The sequence below is a fragment of the Sminthopsis crassicaudata genome, chromosome 4 (assembly GCF_048593235.1).
Source record: "Sminthopsis crassicaudata isolate SCR6 chromosome 4, ASM4859323v1, whole genome shotgun sequence".
NCBI classification, from domain to species: domain Eukaryota; kingdom Metazoa; phylum Chordata; class Mammalia; order Dasyuromorphia; family Dasyuridae; genus Sminthopsis; species Sminthopsis crassicaudata.
This window is the reverse complement of record NC_133620.1, coordinates 414415249-414433960: the sequence shown is the minus strand read 5'-3', so window position 1 is coordinate 414433960 and position 18712 is coordinate 414415249. Positions and strand designations below refer to the sequence as shown.

At 35.5% G+C, this 18712-nt stretch overlaps 1 protein-coding gene across 3 annotated transcripts in view; it reads left to right on the top strand.

The window, feature by feature from the left end:
* Positions 1-526: 526 nt before the first annotated feature.
* Positions 527-18712, top strand: part of PLPPR5 (phospholipid phosphatase related 5) — a 173602-nt gene continuing 155416 nt past the window's right edge. For 2 of the 3 annotated variants that reach the window (XM_074262764.1, XM_074262762.1), the window contains exon 1: positions 1825-2061. In XM_074262764.1, the coding sequence (XP_074118865.1) occupies positions 1825-2061 (237 nt within the window). Of the gene's footprint in view, positions 815-1824; positions 2062-18712 lie in introns of those variants that run through there. The other variant, XM_074262763.1, reaches the window with a different exon arrangement.

Here is an 18712-nt window from a genome sequence, read left to right as displayed (position 1 = left end):
ATTACTTTTATTCTCTTGTAATAAAATTCAATCATTTTAGAATGTTTGCGTTGAATTAACATTTCAGAGACTTTAATCAAGAAGTGTGTTTCAAGGGCCACTGGGAACCTATCCTTAGTTCCCTCTGGGGTGTCCTGAGAGTGGGGAAGGCTCCACTCTCCAAAAGGATTTCCCTGAGAAGCTCTCCCCACCCATCCCCACCTGGGATCAGCGCCTCATCCTAACCAAAGTAAAAATGAAAAGCTCTGATATTGGGGAAAAGGAGAGTTCTTTTCTTTTCTTTTATTTTTAATGATTGCATGTTTCACATATAAATATAACATTTAATATAGACTTGCATATCCAGTTGTCTTTATAAATAGCGCTAGCTGTAGCCTTCATGCTTTTCCTCTTCTTTCACATTTTAAGATTTGGGAATCCCCCGCAGCTCTCTCTAAAACTCCAGGCAAAGACAGATGCTTAAGAGCAGGCATGATAAAACTCCCAATGATTTTCTCTTCCTTGGGGGCTGGCATCATCTCAGGGTCCCAGAAATCTGCAATGCCAAATATCTCAAGCAGTTGAAGAACAAGAAGAAAGACCGAGACGGAAGCCAAGCAATCCTGCGGCTGATGACGAGGACTACTGAATGATTATTTCAGCGATTTTAAGAAAGCAATCCCCCTAAGACCACGTAGAGCTGAAGAAAACCCTAAAACTAATCCTACTAGTTTTTTTTTTTTTTGGGGGGGGGGAGGAGGTGAGAAGGGAGACTTATTCCTAAAGACACACCTTGGAACCTCTCTTTCCTCTGCTCTTACCATGACTTCGAAAGGTCTGGGAAGCTCGAGTTTGGGGAGTGGATGTGAGATTTCTCCTCCAGCCCTCTCAGCTGGCTGGGAACTCTTGTAGATAGATATAGGCAACACTTTTCTAAGGCAGACTGGAGAGCGAAAGCAGTGCAGAGACAACCATTTTAATAGTGAATTTTAGATTGTCTTTAGCTCCCTAGCTCCTTCGCGGGAAGGGGGGATTCCAAAACCATACTACTTCCCGCACGCCACCCTGCCTTCATCTCATCTCCCTCCTCTCCCACCCCCACTTTTGTTGCCCCGAGATCAAGCATCTCCCGCCTCCACATCCTTTCCCAAGGCTGGTGTATGCGCGCCTTTGCGCGGAACAAGGCTACCGCGGCGAATACAGCCACCTACTCGGGGAGGTCAGAGGGGCTTGACCCTAGTCTGACAGAACAACTCCCCTCCTCCAGCCAGGGTGAATGGTCTCGTGCCAGTGCGGCGCAGCTGCCGCTGAGGCTGCAGCCACTGGCCCGGGACTCCCCGCCCTTGAGCTTGAGCCCATTCCCCAGCGGTACTCCCTCGGGGCGGGATCCACGAGGATTGCCCTGCGGCCGCTACCACCTCCTACTCCGCTTCATCTACCCAGACGCGGAGTGAAGAGTTTCCGAAGCCAGGGCATAGGCGCTGCCCCGGGCTAGCCTCCTCTTCCTCCTCCTTCTGCTCTTCTTCCTCGTCCTCCCCCCTCCCGCTTCCTCCTCTTCTTCCTCCTCCTCCTCCTCTTTCTCATCCTCCTCCTCCTCTTCGTCCTTCTCCATCATCGCCTCCTCCTCCTCCTCCTCCTCCTCCTCCTCCCCCTCCTGCTCTTCCTCCTCCTCCTTCTCCTCCTCCTCCTGCTCTTCCTCCTCCTCCTCCTCCTCTTCCATCAATCCCCTTCCTGCTGCCGCTTCTGCCCCCGGTGGATGCCATCCCGGAGCCCGCGTGCTGCCACCGCTGCCGCCACCGGGGCGGGGGGCTCCCGGGTCCGCCGGCTCAGCCCGGGGAGGCGTACATGCCCCGGCTCCCCTCCGCTCTCACCAGCAGCATGCTTTATTTCCAGATGGTGATCATGGCAGGGACGGTGATGCTGGCTTATTATTTCGAGTACACGGACACGTTCACCGTCAATGTACAGGGCTTCTTCTGCAACGACAACGCCTACCGCAAGCCCTACCCGGGCCCGGAGGACAGCAGCGCAGTGCCGCCCGTGCTTCTCTACTCGCTGGCTGCTGGGGTCCCCGTCCTAGTGGTAAGCAGAGAGGCGCGGGGAGAGGGGGGTGTTGGGTGGCAGTGCCCACTCCACTCGCTGTCGCCTTTGACTCTTGTTCTTTTTTCCTCAGGCTCGTACCTGCTCCCCTACCCCCTAACCCCAGCAGCCCTCCCAGGTGCCCAGCTGTGTGCTAGCATCCCCTAAGTTTCTTCAACTTGTTGGAAACCCCTTCCCCAGAGAACACTCTTTGAGGGGACTGGGGGATATGTGTGCTTTGGGGGACGAAAGTCAGCCGGGCAGTCAACTGTCGACTGTCTTCCCTTCTTTAGACCCCCACAATGGCTGCTGATGTTTGCTCCTTGTGGGTAGGGTTAGGGGGTGGAAAGTAATCAGGGGAGAGGGGGAGGGGAGAGGGATGAAATAGGGGTAATTACAGTCTTCACTATGAATTTTTATATCGACCTTCCAGGTCAGTGTCTTCCTACTTCCAGGGTTCTGGGTTTTTGGGGCTGCTGGGGAGGTGTGTGGGGGTGGGGGAAAAGAGGCTGATAATGGGATGGGTATGAAGGAAAATAAAGCATTCCTGGTTCTCCCATTCTGGTGGTTTAGACAATCTTGCACTTCCAAAATTAACCAACATAGCTGGAGTGATGATTGAAAATAAAAATAAAAAAAAATAGTATCAATGAGTCTTAGAGATCATCAGTGTCTTGAGAAGAAAGTGACTAACCTTGACATAAAAATCCCTAGCCTAGGAGGTAGGGGGAATAGTAAAAAAGAGGGAGAGGAAGGAAAAATAGTTTTGAAATCAAGCGAGTACATGATTTATTTTTTATGCAATTTTATTTTATCAAGCATTTGAAATCTTTAGTTTAGACAATTGTATTTAGAATTCCTGTTAGAAACTTTAATTTATCCATCTTATATCTTCTATATAAGTAGGATGTGTACATATGTGCATCTAAATATGTATCTATATATTCACTGCTACTTTTTAATATTTCAAATAAATGTATTAGTGTACATAAAGTTGGTAACTTCAATAATAGTTATTATTATTATTATTAGTTATTTTCTTTAGAAAAATCTTATATATCATGCAGGCTATTCCAGTCCTATGAATTTCATCTGTATCAAAGAGAAGATTAGAAAATAATTCTAGATAGAAAGGAGAAACTTGAGTTGAAAAGGATATCTGAACTTGGCTGAATTCTATTTTTTTTTTAAGTAGAGACCCTAACACCAATGTTGACTGAAACCCCTCCCCACCTGTCATCCTGTGTCATTCTTGTCCATGCTTTCCCATAAGCCCTTCACAAAGGCACTACCCAGGGCACTAGAGGCCTTCCTCTTGTTCTTTCATGAAAATTTGTGAATGTGCACATTGTAATATCAAATGATAAGAACTTCTGTTCTCTGCAATTAATATGTACAAACATGGCTCCAAGGTTTACATATGTTTTTTTTAATTTTTCTGAAGATGAATTCATAAATTCAAAATAATTAAAAAGGCTTTTGAAACAGAAGTTTGTGTTTAAACAAATAATTCTTGAGTGTCTACTATGATACTCTGCTAAGTGGAGATGAATATGACTTTGAATTAGCTTTCCAGAAGGAGAAAAGGAAGAATAAAACATACACAAATTACTTGAATACAAAACACTATAAAATACATAATGATATGTGTAAATTACAAAGAAAAAGTTATTCCATTAAGATAGTGATTCAACAACAAAAAAAATTTGAGGGAAATATTCTATGAAAATAACTTTTCTTTTTACCAAGTTCACTTTCCTGATTATGACTTCATATTCAGTTCTAGCACAATGATTCATAGTCTATTATACCTTCAAGTAGAAACCTTTATCACCATTTAAAAAAAAATTATATTGCCAATTTTCTGGAATGTGTCATAGACTCCAAATTCAGCCCGTTTTGGTTTTAGGATGGGAAAATTATTGTTACTTTGGGACTTTTAGTCATCTTTATATGTTTGTTTTAAAAGCTTCTTTTTTTTAGGCACATATTTTCTTGGGGAATGAATAGTTCAGTGATTTGTCAGGGGGATTAAAAAGAAATCATGTTGCTTCCAGGTCACTAGCTTGGATATTGACATAATCAATAATGGCTTTAACTCTTTGCAAATAATGTGTCTTCAGTATGTGATTCCAAGTATTGTCCAGACCCTTGGAATTTATCCATGATTAGGCGTTACATGTAATCATAAGTATTGTTTGGTTCAGGGTACTAGATTGTTCTCATCTTTTCAAATAATCTCTCAACAATAGGCAAGAAGAAGATGGATAGTGAGTCATAATGAGATAGTGTGTGTGTATATATATATATGTGTATATATGTATATATACACATATATATAAAATACACACACACACACACACACATATATATATATATATATATATATATTTATTTTATTTGCATCTCTTTGAGTGGTAGTGATGGGCTGGAGACAGGGAAAGAGAAATGTGAAGAATTCTGAAGAAAAGAAAAGAATAGGGAGAGAAAGATTAGACTGTGAAGGTGAAGAAGGACTGAGTTGCTCCAATCTTCTATGCCCTTAGTCTTCATTGAGGAAAAGTGCCCTCTACAGACTTGGGAAGAAAGAGAAAAGAATTATAATTTTTGTTTCTTTTTAAAATTATTTAAATAATGTAAAAATCAATTATTCCAGTTCATAGCAATTCAAGTTTTTAGCAGTCACTATAATAAAATGGTGACAAATTCAATTCTTATTTTTAAAAAATTCATGTATAGTGTATTTTAATAGAAAAAAAATCTTCAATTTGCAAGCAGACTACCAGGATTGGAGTCCTAGCCCTGTCACTCATTAGCTTTATGACACATATTAGATTTAACTTCTTAAAGTTCCAGTTTTCTCAACTATAAAATTGTATATTTATTAAGTAAATGATCTTGAAAGTAACTTCTGGATCTAGATTCTAATTATTCCAGGCTAATAAAAATAAATGACTCCTTGTTTCATTGGTCCTCTCTATTTTTTTTTTATTACCTGGTAAAATAATTTTTAGGAAAAAGTCTTCTAGTCCTCATTCTGGAATCCTAAGATTTCTTACCCCTCAGTATCAACAGTGGCTTTTTTGTGCACTTGTAAGAAATAGAAATTACAAAATTAAATATAGTGAATTTCTTTCAGATTAGGTAGTTTTAAAATATTATTTCTTTCTTTGTAAAGATTTGAAAAGAAAGTCATCAGGAATTTTCAGTTATACTGTACCTGGAATTTAGATTTTGTTACTTAGATACCTTGAATTATAAATTTTCTAAAAGTAGTCATTTCTTATTTAGCTTGATGTGCTCATCATTTGGCACAGCAAAAGGGCATCAATAATCATGGATATTTAAACTCTATGTTATAGAGGAGAAACTGACCTGGACTGCTAGAGGAATCTTCCTCCTTTAGGAATTCTGTATAAAAATTAAGTCAAAGACCCAGTTCCTATCTTCTAGTACTTTAAAAATATGTAAAATACTTCATAGACACATGCATGAATATTCGTAGATATACATATAGGTGTTTATATATTTATATGTATATTGATGATGATGATGATGATGATATAGGCATAGATTTAGATGCAAAATGTTCTCAAAAGCTTAATTCATGTTTCAATTTGAATAGCTGACTTAGGAAACCCTATAGTTGGTACAATAAATATTATGATTCAGATTTTACAGATGAGGAAACTGAGGAGTATGGAGCTTAAGTGGCTTGTGCATGGTCACATAGATAATTGACTGAGGAAGAATTTAAATTTGGGTCTTCCTGATTCAAAGTCCAGCATTTGGTCCTCTACTAGTCCTGTCAAACTGTGTAGGCCACATGTAGCCCACAACACTCCTGAATGTAGCCAAAAACCAATTAAAAATAAATTTGGGACATATTTAACCAAACAAACAAACCAGTAAAACATAGATAATGTTAACATGACTTTTTTTTTAATGTCGATAATAACTGAAAGGGAGCTTTATTATGATCTAAGGGACCTCAGTTTATGAGTTTGACATGTTTGCTCTAGATCAGAGCTTAAACTTTTTCCACTCATGAAATCTTTTCATCCAAGAAATTTTTATGCAACCCTAGATACACAGATATATAAAATAGGTATATAAATCAGATATTTACTGACAACAAATCAATTTTGCAACTCCCATATAGAGTTATGAGCCCCCATATGAGGTTGCACTCCACAGTTTAAGAAGCAGGGCTCTAGAACATGCTTTCTCTTTTGTAGATACTATTTAATTCTGATTGATTAAATGATATTTAGCACTGATGGTTAGTCAAGAATGTTCGCTAATCTGGTCAAACCTTTTCTATTAGTTCACTTCTGACTGCCATATTTTATTAAGAATATTGTTAAGCTGGGTAGTGTCTAGGGAACAGTGACCACCATGATGAAGAGCCTCAAACAGGTGTTATGTGAAGATCAATTGACTAAAGTGGGGATGTTTAAAATGTAAGTGAAAAGGTTTTAAGTGCATGGAGCACTTCCAGGTAAAGAGAAAATATGTTTTTTTTCTTGGCCCCAGAAGGAAGAACCAGGAGAAACAGGTAGGAGTTTTATTGAGAATGATTTTGCTAATATAAACAGGAGCTTCCTAAGAATTAGGATTAATCCAAAACATTGTACTTTGGACTGGCCTAGATGGTTTCTGAGGTCTTTCCTAAACTTCAGATTCTGAGATTCTTTTTTTAATGTACTGCTTTGGGAACCAGTAAGGTTCTCTTTTGCTAGAAGGTATTCTTTACATGTATGGTCTCCTATGGAGAAAATTATTTTATTCAGATATCAGCTTAATTTAGGGGTTTCAAAAACTTCTTCAGATTCCAAAATGTTGTTGAGAAGCATGTCTTGCTCCAAGGAATTCACACATGGTGACTATTGACAGTCATTATCTAATAGGTCTTCATGTTCTTTAGATAATATTTAATAAGAGAAAAACTCATATGTTCTTTAACTAGAAATGATCTCTCCCCAATTTCTTTTTTTCTCTCATTTGACCTCTTAGACTTATTCCATTCTAGCTTGTGTTTTAGGTTCTTTCATATATATCTTACCCTCTACAAAGTTATATGGACCATGAGTACAGGAAGTGGGACGTTTTTTCTTATTTGAATCTTCAATATCTGGCTGTATGCATTGAATATAGCAGAGATTATTGAGGCAATATGGTATAGTAGGTAGAATACAATACTGATATTTCAGAAGATAGGATTTTGAATGCTTCAGACACTAGCAATATGACACTGAGAACAAATCATTTAATATCTCTCAGCTTCAACTTCCTTCTCTCTAAAATTGCAGCAATAAATGCAATTACCTGAAAAGGTTGTTATGAGGATCAAATTAATTATAACCTCCCTTCCTTATTCAGTTCTATTTCCTTCTCTCCTTTCCTCTCTTCTCTTTTCTCCTATTTTATCTTTTTTCTGTTTCTTTCTCCTTTATCTTTCTCATCTCTCTCCTGTTTTCTCTTTCTTCCTCTCCTCTCTTATTCTTTCCCTCCCTTCATCTTTTTTCATTCCCCTCCTTTACCTCTTCTAGAATGTTGGAAAATAATTTTATATTTAATTAGAACTGGTGAAATTAATATAGGATAAGTGTAGTTTGGGATGAGAAGTACTTTATTCCATTACTTCTAACTCATTGCCCATCCAAGAAACCCCATCTTTATTCAGAACTAGAGAACTGGAAGGATATGGCAGCTGCTGTGATTTCTCTCCTATAACTCTAAATGAACAGGTGTCACTACAGGGAGAAGAAACAGCAGTGAGGAATCTTGCATCTGGAGTGTCATTCATCAGTAAAGGCAATGCCTGGAGATCCCCATGACACCTCATCACTACTTAGACTTCCCAGAAAGCCAAATTTCTTTTCCCTTGCTTCTTTTCCCCACCACTAAAGTACAAAAGTGCCCATTGATGAACACATAGACCTGGAAGAAGTTCTGATTTTCCCATGTGGCAAGCTTAGCAGAATACAAGTTTCTTGAATTCAGGAACTCTTTCAAGATCTTTATAAACTCAATGGTTGGCAGTGTATCCTGTACATAGTAGATATTTAATAAATGGTTGTTGATTTAAATTATCTTATTATTAATACTTCTGGATTTGGAATCAGAGGATTTTGAAATCATATCAGAAAATTAATAATGTTTAACTAGCATTAATAGACTGCTCTAAAGCTTTCTAAATATTTTACAAATGTTATATTTCATTGTTTTCCCTCACAACAACACTGGGAAATGTAGTAATTTGCTAAAATTACCATCATTTTACAGATGAGGAAATTGAGCTTGTGAGAAGTTAGGTGAAGAGTCATAATCCTGGAAGTTAGGTGGTATTATTATTTCTATGTTATAAATAATGAAATTGAATCTGAGAAGTTAAATAACTTGCATGAGGTCAAATAATTAGTAAATATCTGAAGCTGGAGTTGAAATCTGGTCTGTCTTACTGCTAGTCTCACACTGTATACATTATACTGCCTAGTTGCCTCAGCAATGAATGATTGAATTAGAAAGTATCTTATATGTCTACTCAAATTCATACAGGTAAGCTATTGCCAGTATTTGAACCCAAGTTCATTATCTCCAAATCCAACTTTTCCCACAAGGCTATTTATTCCTTCTGTGACAAAACAAGTTAATTATTCTTTCCTTACAAGACTCAGGTGCTCATTTGTAAAATGAGATTAGATTGGATGATGTACTGGAAAAATGTTATTTCTTAAGGACTTTCGATTGAAATCTCTATTCTGCCGTTTTCTATCATTTTGATTTGAGTAAATAATTTAATCAAACTCTGCCTCTATTTCCATAACTGTTAAAAGAGACAAACGGGCTAGATAACTTGTAAGGTCTCTACTAGCTCTAACTTCTTTATTGATAACCTCTGAAGGCACCTCACAGACTTTAATTCTTATCCTGGGATTCTAAATGTGAGGCTTGTTAATTAGATCATTATGTCCCTTTGTTTAGTAGTGAATTTTACCTTTGTATTGAGGGATAACTTGATTATATCACAATCTTTATAATAATTGCAAAGCCAGTGGTCATTTCTCTACAGTATTTTTGTCTTCCCTCAAGTAGAATATATCAAAAGAAAAATATCAAAAAGGCTTAAGCCCAGAATGAATAGTGCTGCAAAATAAATGTTAAGGATAATAAGAGAGCCATTTTTCAGAGCTGTGTACATAGAATTAGAGCTAGAAAGGATCTTAGAGATGACCTAGTCTAAATCCTACATATTATAATTAAGAAAACTAAGGCCTAGATAAATTAAGTAGTTTTCCCAAGGTCACTCATATAGGAAGAATGTGACAAAGCCCAGATTTGGACTCGCTCATTTAACAACCACTTAATTACCTCTTATATGTCAGGTCCTATGTTGGTACAGAAGGAAATTATATCCTTATGGGAAACCCAACCCATGAACAGTAAGTCAGTCAACAAGTATTGACGAAGAGTTTATTAAATGCCAGACACTATGCCAAGACCTGGCAATAGAAGTATAAAGAAAAATATCTCCTGCCCTCAAGGAACTTATATTTTAATGAGGGAAGATGATAACTTAAAAAAAACTGAAAGGGAGAGAAGGGGAAAATATCAGCAGAAGCATAATAAAAATGGTCCAAAGTTCAGTGGAGAGGTATGAAAACTTGACTTTTCTGGGTGACCTCCTTAAATGAAAGTTGTGGGAGGAAATCTCCAACCAGAGGAAGAGGCTGAAAGGGATGAAAGATATTCCAAACTGAATTGCAGAGATGAAGTGAATGTCAAGATGAAGAGCATGAGAAGAAAACATAGAAGTATATACACATAAGTAAATATAAAATATTTAGATCATGTCCCTTTGTTTTGTAGTGAACTCTTAACTTTGTTTTTATGGATAACTTGATAATATCACAGTCTTTATAATAATTGCAAAGTTAGTGGTCCTTTCCCTATGATATTCTTGTCTCTCTCAAGTAGAAAATATCAAAGCAAAAATGAAATTATAGAGGGCATAGCACTAGGAACTTGGTGAGGAAAGAGATCAGGACAACTCTCACAACTTCATCTCTAGTGCCCTTGCTACTGTACCATATGAAAGAGCAAGATAGGAGGTTAACTAGTAACAGAGATCTTTTCATGAGTTTCTGGAGTGAACCTTGGAGATAATAATAGCCTTGATTTATAAGGGCTTTAAGTTTCAGAAAATGCTCTTTCCCCCCCCTTATTAATAATATTTTAAGGTTTGAAAAGTATTTACATGCATTATGCCATTCAGTCCTCAAGCAATCCTGTGAAGTATTATTCCCATTTTATAAATGAGGAAACTAAACCTGTGAGAGAAGAAAGGCTTTTTCAAGGTCAAACTGTCTGGAATTAGTTTCTACCTTGGGTCTTCCTGATTCCAAGTCCAATATTCCATCCATTACAACATTTTAGCTGCTAATAACTCTGTGAAGTGTGTAGGGCAAGTATTTTTGTTCTCATTTTACATATGAAGAAACAGTTTCATAAAGGAACAGGAGCTTTTTCATAACCATACAGATCCCTTTGTTGAGAGGTACTCACATCTTTTCAGTTACTCAGGCTAATTTTAAAATGAGATTAGATTAGATTGGATGATGTAGTGGAAAAATGTTATTTCTTAAGGACTTTCGATTTAAACTCTCGATTCTGCCGTTTTCTATCATTTTGATTTGAGTAAATCATTTAATCATTCTCTGCCTCTATTTCCATAACTGTTAAAAGAGACAAATGGGCTAGATAACTTGTAACATTTTAGTGTTTTAAGTTCTATCTTACTTAGAATCATAGAATCCCAGAATTTTGAGGACCCCAGGAAGCCTCAAGTATAATTTATAATTGAAAGGAATCACCATCATGATATAGTGAGTGGTCATCCACCTTCTACTTGAAGACTTTCAGGTTGGATCTAACACTTTTCAAGGCAGCCCATTCCATTTTGGAACATCCTTGATTGTTAGGAGATATTTTCCTGATATCAAGTTCAAATTGATCTTTTTTTTTTTTTTTTGTGCTGAACACCAATTGCTCCCACTTCTCCCCTCTAGGGCTAAGCAGAACAAATCAAATGCACCTACTTGACATTTTGTCAAATGGTTGAATACAGTTCTCCTTCCTCCACAAGTATTTTCTGCTGCTGGATAGAACTTCTTAGACCCTTAATCTTCTTTTTAGATCACATAGATTGAAGCCCTCTCACTTTCTGATTCTTTTCATTCAGATGTTCTCCAAATGACAAATATCCATTTTCAGTTATGGTGCTTGGAATAATACACCTCATTTGCTTGCAAAACAATCTTCCCTGTGCACAGATAGCTACCCAAATCACTTCATCTTTTTGGGAACAGGTCTGTGATCCTTCCTTTGGTTTTCAATTTATAGCCTTATAGGAGGGCTTTTTAAACTTTTTCCACTTACAACCCCTTTTTCTGAGAGAAATTTTATGTGATCTAGGTATATAGGTACATAAAATAGAAATCAAATCAAACATTTACTGATCATAAATTAGAATCTTATAAACTCCATATTCCTAACCTGCCCCATTTGGGTTTGTGGCTGTAGTTTAAGAAGTTTTGCTTTAGAATACTATCTCTGATGTGAAATGACTTACCTAGGATCATATATTCAGCATATATCAGAGGAGAAACTTGCATTCAGGCCTTTTTTAAGTTTTTCTTTTTAAATTTTTCTTTATTTTATATTTAATTTGTTCAATAAACAAGCATTTCCATAACACAATACAATGAAATAAAAGATGATTGCACATGAAACTGTAAATCAATTATATACAATTTGCTATTCCTTTTAAATATATAATAATCATTATATAAATTTCTCTTTTTTTGTCTTTTTCTCTCTTCCTCCTACCACAGAGGTTAGCTACTCTTACACCCAGATTTTCTTAGCTCTTTTTACTATGCAGTGTCACTTAACTGTTTTAAAAAATAAAACCACCAGAAAAGTATAATCTTTATTGCTTCTAGCATAAAACATTAATAATTTACATTCACATTTAATATGATCTAGTTCTAATCTGCCTCTTTAGGCAATGTGAAGTAATAACAAGAATGTTTGATTTAGAATGGGAATATTTATGTTCAAATTCTAAACCTGTGTAAACTTGAATAAAATTATTTTTACCAGCTTTCTGGTCCTCCGTTTCTTCATTTATAAAATAAGGGAGTTACCATCAGAAGCATCTCCCATCCTCCTTCTGACGTCTAGGACACTCAGACTTCATCCTGAGCAGGAAGAATTACCAAAGTATGCTTTTCTTTCTGTACCTATTTCCTCCATTCCCCACCCCTAGATAGTCAGCTGGGAAAACCTACTAGTAGGTCCAACCTTTCCCTAGTAATTTCCAAACCCCTGGACACTATGACTACATTTAGCATAGCTGTGATTGAAATGATTCCTCATATCATTAGATGATCTAGGAGTCATCAACTATCATCTCTCCAGAAAAATGGAGGACTACTAAGCTATCCAATGACTGTATCCTAAGGACCTTTAGATCTTATTAGATTCTCAGCTGTTATAACCTTCTGAATTCCAGTCACTGCTACTTAAAATGCAGAAACACCTAAGGATTCCTGGGCCATTTGGGGAATTTTGGAGCCTTCCTATCTATCTTATAGTTGAACTCTCTTAAATATGTTTTTTCCCTGAATAGAAGATATGAATTTCTTCATAGCAGGTCAGTTAGTCATTGATCAAATATTTTTAAACCATTTTCAATGTCCTAGACACTACTAAGTGCTGGGAATTCAAAAAAGGCAAAAAAAACCCCCAAAAAAACAAAAAGCAAAAAACAGGCTTTCATCTCAATTAGCTCATATTCTAAAGGGGGAGACAATGTACAAACACTATGTACAAACAAGACATATATAAGATAAAATGAAGATAATCTCGAAGAGAAATTTATCATTAGGAGGGTCTGGGAAATGCTTCTTGAAAAGGTAAAATTTAACAATATTTGAATGAAGCCAGCAGAATTTATCTCGTTTTGTTTTGTTTTGGTTTTAATTCATTCCCAGTACTTAAAATCATGATTGATACAGAGGAAGTATTTTTAATGTCTTTTTAATTCATTTATGCATTCATTCATTCATCCATTTTAAAATTTTTTTCAAGCTTTAAAGCTATAAACTTTATTTCACATTATCTCCCTTCATGAAGTTTCATGAAATTCCAATTAAATTGGATAACTAGCTACTGTTTCTCAGTCTTATACTGTATTCTTTTATATTAATGAATTCCTATTGGTTGAAGCTTGTAGCTATACTTCTTTTCTTTCTATCTCTTTCTACTGAAAAATTTTTACTTTCATTAATACCCAGCTTAGGTGTTACCTCTTCTATGAAGCACTCCCTAGTCCCCCAATAGAAGAAAAATGCACTTTAAAAAATTTTCATAACACTTTGTCTTAATCTCCTCTTTACCCTCTGAAGATTATTTAAGTTTATCTCAAATGTGCCTTGTTTGTACATAAGTGTTTGTATGTTGCTTCCCCCATTAGACTTTGAGGTCCTTGAGAATAGGGATTTTGTCTTCCATTGTATTTCCAGCATTTAGCACAGCTCCTAGAACATGGTAGGTATTAAATAAATGTTTATTGGCTGACTGACTGTAGGAGGTAGTTGGTTTTCCTTCATTGAAAACCTTCAAACTGTAGAGAAGATTATTATTTAGATTGATTAGTTTTTAATTTCTCTTAGGTTTCATAATATTCATTATATATTACATATATATAATATATTATATATTATAACATTCTTTAACTTTTTGTTGCTTTTCTTGTTTGATGAAAATGTTTTTCAGTCATACATTTCTTTGATATTGTACTTTATTCTTGTTTCCATTCATAGTTAATTAGTATAGATTGCTTACATCAGCCTTTTACTTCCCCATTGTCCTCTGAGTGATTTGTTATTGTTCAGTCTTTTCCAGTAGTTTCTAACTCTTTGTGACACCATTTGGGTTTTTTTTTTTTTTTTTTTTTTTTTGGCAAAGATACTGGAGTGGTTTGCTGGTTTTGAACTTAGGTGTTCCTGATTCCAGGCCTTATACTTTATCCACTGTGCCATTTAGCTACCCTCTGCTGAGTGATATTTATTTTTAATTCTTCAGAGTATGTGTTATTACATGACTCACAACTATCTCACCTATTTAACTATAGTTTTCATCCAAGCAGGAAATGGATGGTAAAAGAATATATCTAGCTGACCTCAATAAATTTAAGCCATTAGGTTTGGATGATCTTTGCTCCAAGAAAGATGAAATACATGCATCCATGTTTGCTCAGCTGTTGAAAAATCTTTGAAAAAATCATGGAAGATGGGAGATTTTAGAAAAGAAACTAGAGATGTGGAAATATTTTTCCTTTATTAAAGAATATAGGTGGAAGTCTGAAATAACTAAAGGGTAATGAGTTCAACTTCTATTCTTGGCAAAATTATATACTATATTACTTAATGAATGATTTATGATCATTTCAAAAGGGAAGAAGTGATCACTTAAGACCAACATGGCTTCTTCAAGTTGAACTCATACTGGGGAAATGTCTGATTTTCTTACAGCATCATTACAATAATATGATAAGGGAATTCTAGACTTAATATACTCATATTTAATTAAAGCATTTCACAAAATTTCTCATGTTGTTTTTAGTATGTGGTAAAGATATGATCTAGATGTGGATTTGTTAATCCTGGGTTCAAGGATAGATTTCAGGGGATACATGAACTTATTTGGGAAAAAAAAACTAAATCTCTGTTTTTATTAACTTCTACTTGAAATTTGGCATTTCCTTCAATTATGAATATGGGTAACAAATCCTAAAAGCATGGTCTTCATTAGGATGTCAAAGGTGTACATTTCACAAACAAAAAGTTTAAGAATACAAGGTCTAAATGATATTACAATGACATGGGTTTGTAATTGGTTAAATGACGAAACCCAAAGAGTAGTTATTAATGGATCTTTATAAACATAAGAAATAGTATCTAATGGAAAGTCTGTGATGTCTTTCCTGTTCCTAATTGACTAAAGATATAGATGCTATGTCTATCAATTTTTTACAAAATATAAATCTTGAGTTCCGAGACATCCAGCACTGACTTTTTTCTTTACCGTCAGTCACAAATCTCCAACTGCCTATTGAACATACTAACTGGATGTCTTGAAGAGATCTTAAATTTAACATGTCTGAAACTCAATATCTTTCCCCCCTGTCTTTACTCTTTACTATCTTACTAATACTGTTGAGGACTTTACCATCTTCCCATTCTCCTAAGCTTGCCATCTAACTATTGTTTTTGACTTCTAACCCTCTCTCACCTCTCATTTTCAATACGTTGCCAAGGTCTATCAATTTTATTTTGTAAAATCTCTTCTAACAATCCCTTCTCTTCTCAGATATTGCCAGCATCTTGGTGCAGCCCGTCATCATCTCATGTCTGTATCATTGCAATGATCTTTTTCTTTCCTCCTCATTTCACTCTCTTTTCCATTCAGCTGTCAGATTTATTTTTTCCTAAAACACAAGTCTGATCATGTTCTTTCTAATCTCAGGGAGGAGAAAGGGAGATAGTTATAAGCAGAATATACATCAGCTCTAGTATATTCCTTTTTCTTTATGATTAAATATAAAACCCTCTATTTGACTTTTGAAGCCCTGATCTCTTCATGCCTTTCCAGACCTTTTATACTGTACATTCCACAACATACTCTGTGTTCCATTGATTCTGACCTCCTAGCTATTCCTCACACCAAATATACCATCTCCTAATTGAACATTTCTAGTACCTCTTCCACATGCCTACATTCTGACATTCCTAAATAAGTCTTTCCCAATTCTACTATGCTTCAGTGTCTTTCCTCTGAGATTATTTCCAATTTACTATATCTATATATGTATATGTAACATATACATATATATATAGTCTGCTTATAGCTGTCTTCCCCTCTCCTCCCTGAGATTGATTATAAGTTATAAGCTCCTTGAGAGCATGTCTATCATTTTTGTTGCTTTTCTTAATAATATATTATTTTTCCAATTACATAGGAAAATTGTTTTAAATATTAATTTTTGTAAGATTTTCAGCTCCAATTTTTTCTCTCTCCTTTTCTCTTCCCTTGCTTCTCCCCCCAAAAAAACAAGAAATATGACATAGTTTATTCATATAAAATCATTTTAAACATATTTCCACATTAATCATGTTGTGAAAGAAGAATCAGAACAAAAGGGAAAACACAAAAAAGTGAAAATAATATTCTTCCATCTGCATAAACACATTTTCCATAGTTATTTCTTTGGATGTAGATAGCCCTTTCCATCATGAGTTTTTTGAAATTGTCTTGGATTATTGGATATTGCTGAGAAGAGTTAAGTCAATCATAGTTAATCATCATACAATGTAACTGTTACTGTGTATAATGTTCTCCAGGTTCTGCTCACTTCACTCAGCACCAGTTCACATAAGTCTTTCCAAGTTTTTCTAAAGTATTTCTGCTTATCATTTCTTATAGAACAATAGTATTACTTTACATTCATATATCACAATTTGTTCACTCATTCCATAATTCATGGGCATTCCCATAATTTCCAATTCTTTGCAACCTTAAAAAAAACACTGCTACAAATATTTTTGTACTTCTGAGTCATTCCCCCCTTTTTATGATCTCTTTGGGATACAGACCTAGTAGTGGTATTCCTTTAGGCACTGTCCTACATTGGTCTCTTTTATGTCATTTTAACTAATCTGAGAGGTGTGAGATGATGGTACCCTGAGATGTTTTAATGTACATTTCTCTAATTAATAGTGATTTAGAGAATTTTTCACAGTGTTGTAGGTAGCTTTAATTTCTTCATCTGAAAACAGTTCATATTCTTTCATCATTTATTAATTGGAAAATGACTTGTATTCTGATTAATTTGACTGAGTTCTTTATATATTTCAGAAATGAGACCTTATCAGTAATGCTGGATGTAACAATTTTTGCCAACTTTCTGTTTTTTCTAATTTTGGTTGTGTTGGTTTTGTTTGTGCAAAAACATTTTAATTTAATGTAATCAAAATTATCTATTTTGCATTTTATAATGTTCTCTCTCTCTCTCTTGCTTAGTTGTAAATTCTTTCCTTCTCTTTTTTGACTTGAGACCACTTCCCATTTTATTTTTGGTTTTTTGTCCATAGATGTTTAAGTTTGTGTCTTGGTCTTTAATGTCACCATAACTTTCTATGATTAGATTCTCTTGTTGTTTTTTGCTCATTTTCTTTGTTGTTATTGTTGCCCTTTTCCTTTCTTTTAAATTTGAGCTTTTATCCCAGGTTGGAAAAAGTACTGTTCTGAGTTTCTTGTGCTAATAATTGCAAATCCTGGCTCTTTACCATGCTGTACTGACATTATCCTGAGGTCCATGGGGATCTCTTGTGTCTGATGCTGTTCTGAGGGGATAGTGTAGATGTGATTAACAATGCTGGAGGCTGTAGAAGTCTAGTGCTTTACCTGGCAACTGCTTGTTTGCTTAGGCACCAATAGGGTTAGCTTCTACCAGTTTTCCTGGTACTAAGTTGAAAAATGGTGAGGTCTGGGCTCTAAAGGATAGTGCTTCCCTACACTATAGATCACTACCCCCCCTGCCCAATCTCTTGCTGATTTTCTGAGATTGGGTTTGCTACCAACTCTCTGAGAAGTTTCCTGAACTTGACTGAGGCCCACTTTTCCCCTAGCAAAATGGACCTCCTCCTGCTAGTTTTCCAAATTTCCTGGAAAAGATTGTTTCATCCCTCTTTTGTTGTTTTGCCATTTCAGGTCTTGTCTTGGGGTGCTATTTTATAGCTGTCTAGAGATAAACATGAGATTCACTCTGCTATCTTGGCTCCCAGTAGTAGTAGTATACTCTCTTCCCTTCATAGATCTGACAGATAAACTATTCTTTGCTTTCCTAATATGTTTATGGTCTAACCACTTATGTTTAAATTATGTATCCATTTTGACTCCTGATTACTATAAGATGTGATGTGTTGATCTATACTTAGATTTAACTATGCTATTTTCCAGTTTTCCCAGTAGTTTTTGTCAAAAAGTGAGTTCTTATCCTAGAAGTTGGAGTCTTTAGGTTTATCAAACAGTAAATTACTACAGTGATTGATTTCTATATCTTGTATTCCTAACCTCTTCTATGATCCACTATGTTTTAGTCATTACCAACAAATTTCTTAACCTTATTTTTTTCTTCTAAATGAATATTTTTTTATTTTTCTAGCTCTATAAAATAATTTTTGATACTTCAATTTGTGTGGCACCAAATATATAAATTAATTTAGGTAGAATTGTCATTTTTATGATATTATTTTGGCCTACCTATGAATAATGGATGTTTTACCATTTATTTTGATATGACTTATTTGTGTTATGCAATTGTGTTCATACAATTCCTGGTTTGTGTTGGTAAGTACATTCCCAAATATTTTATATTGTTTGTGATTATTTTGAAGGAAATTTATTTTTCTCTTTCTTGCTGCTGTACTTTGTTGATAATAAAAACCAATGTTGATGAGTTACATAGGTTTACTTTGCATGCTGAAACTTTGCTAAAGTTCTTGTTTCAGGTAGTTTTTTTAGA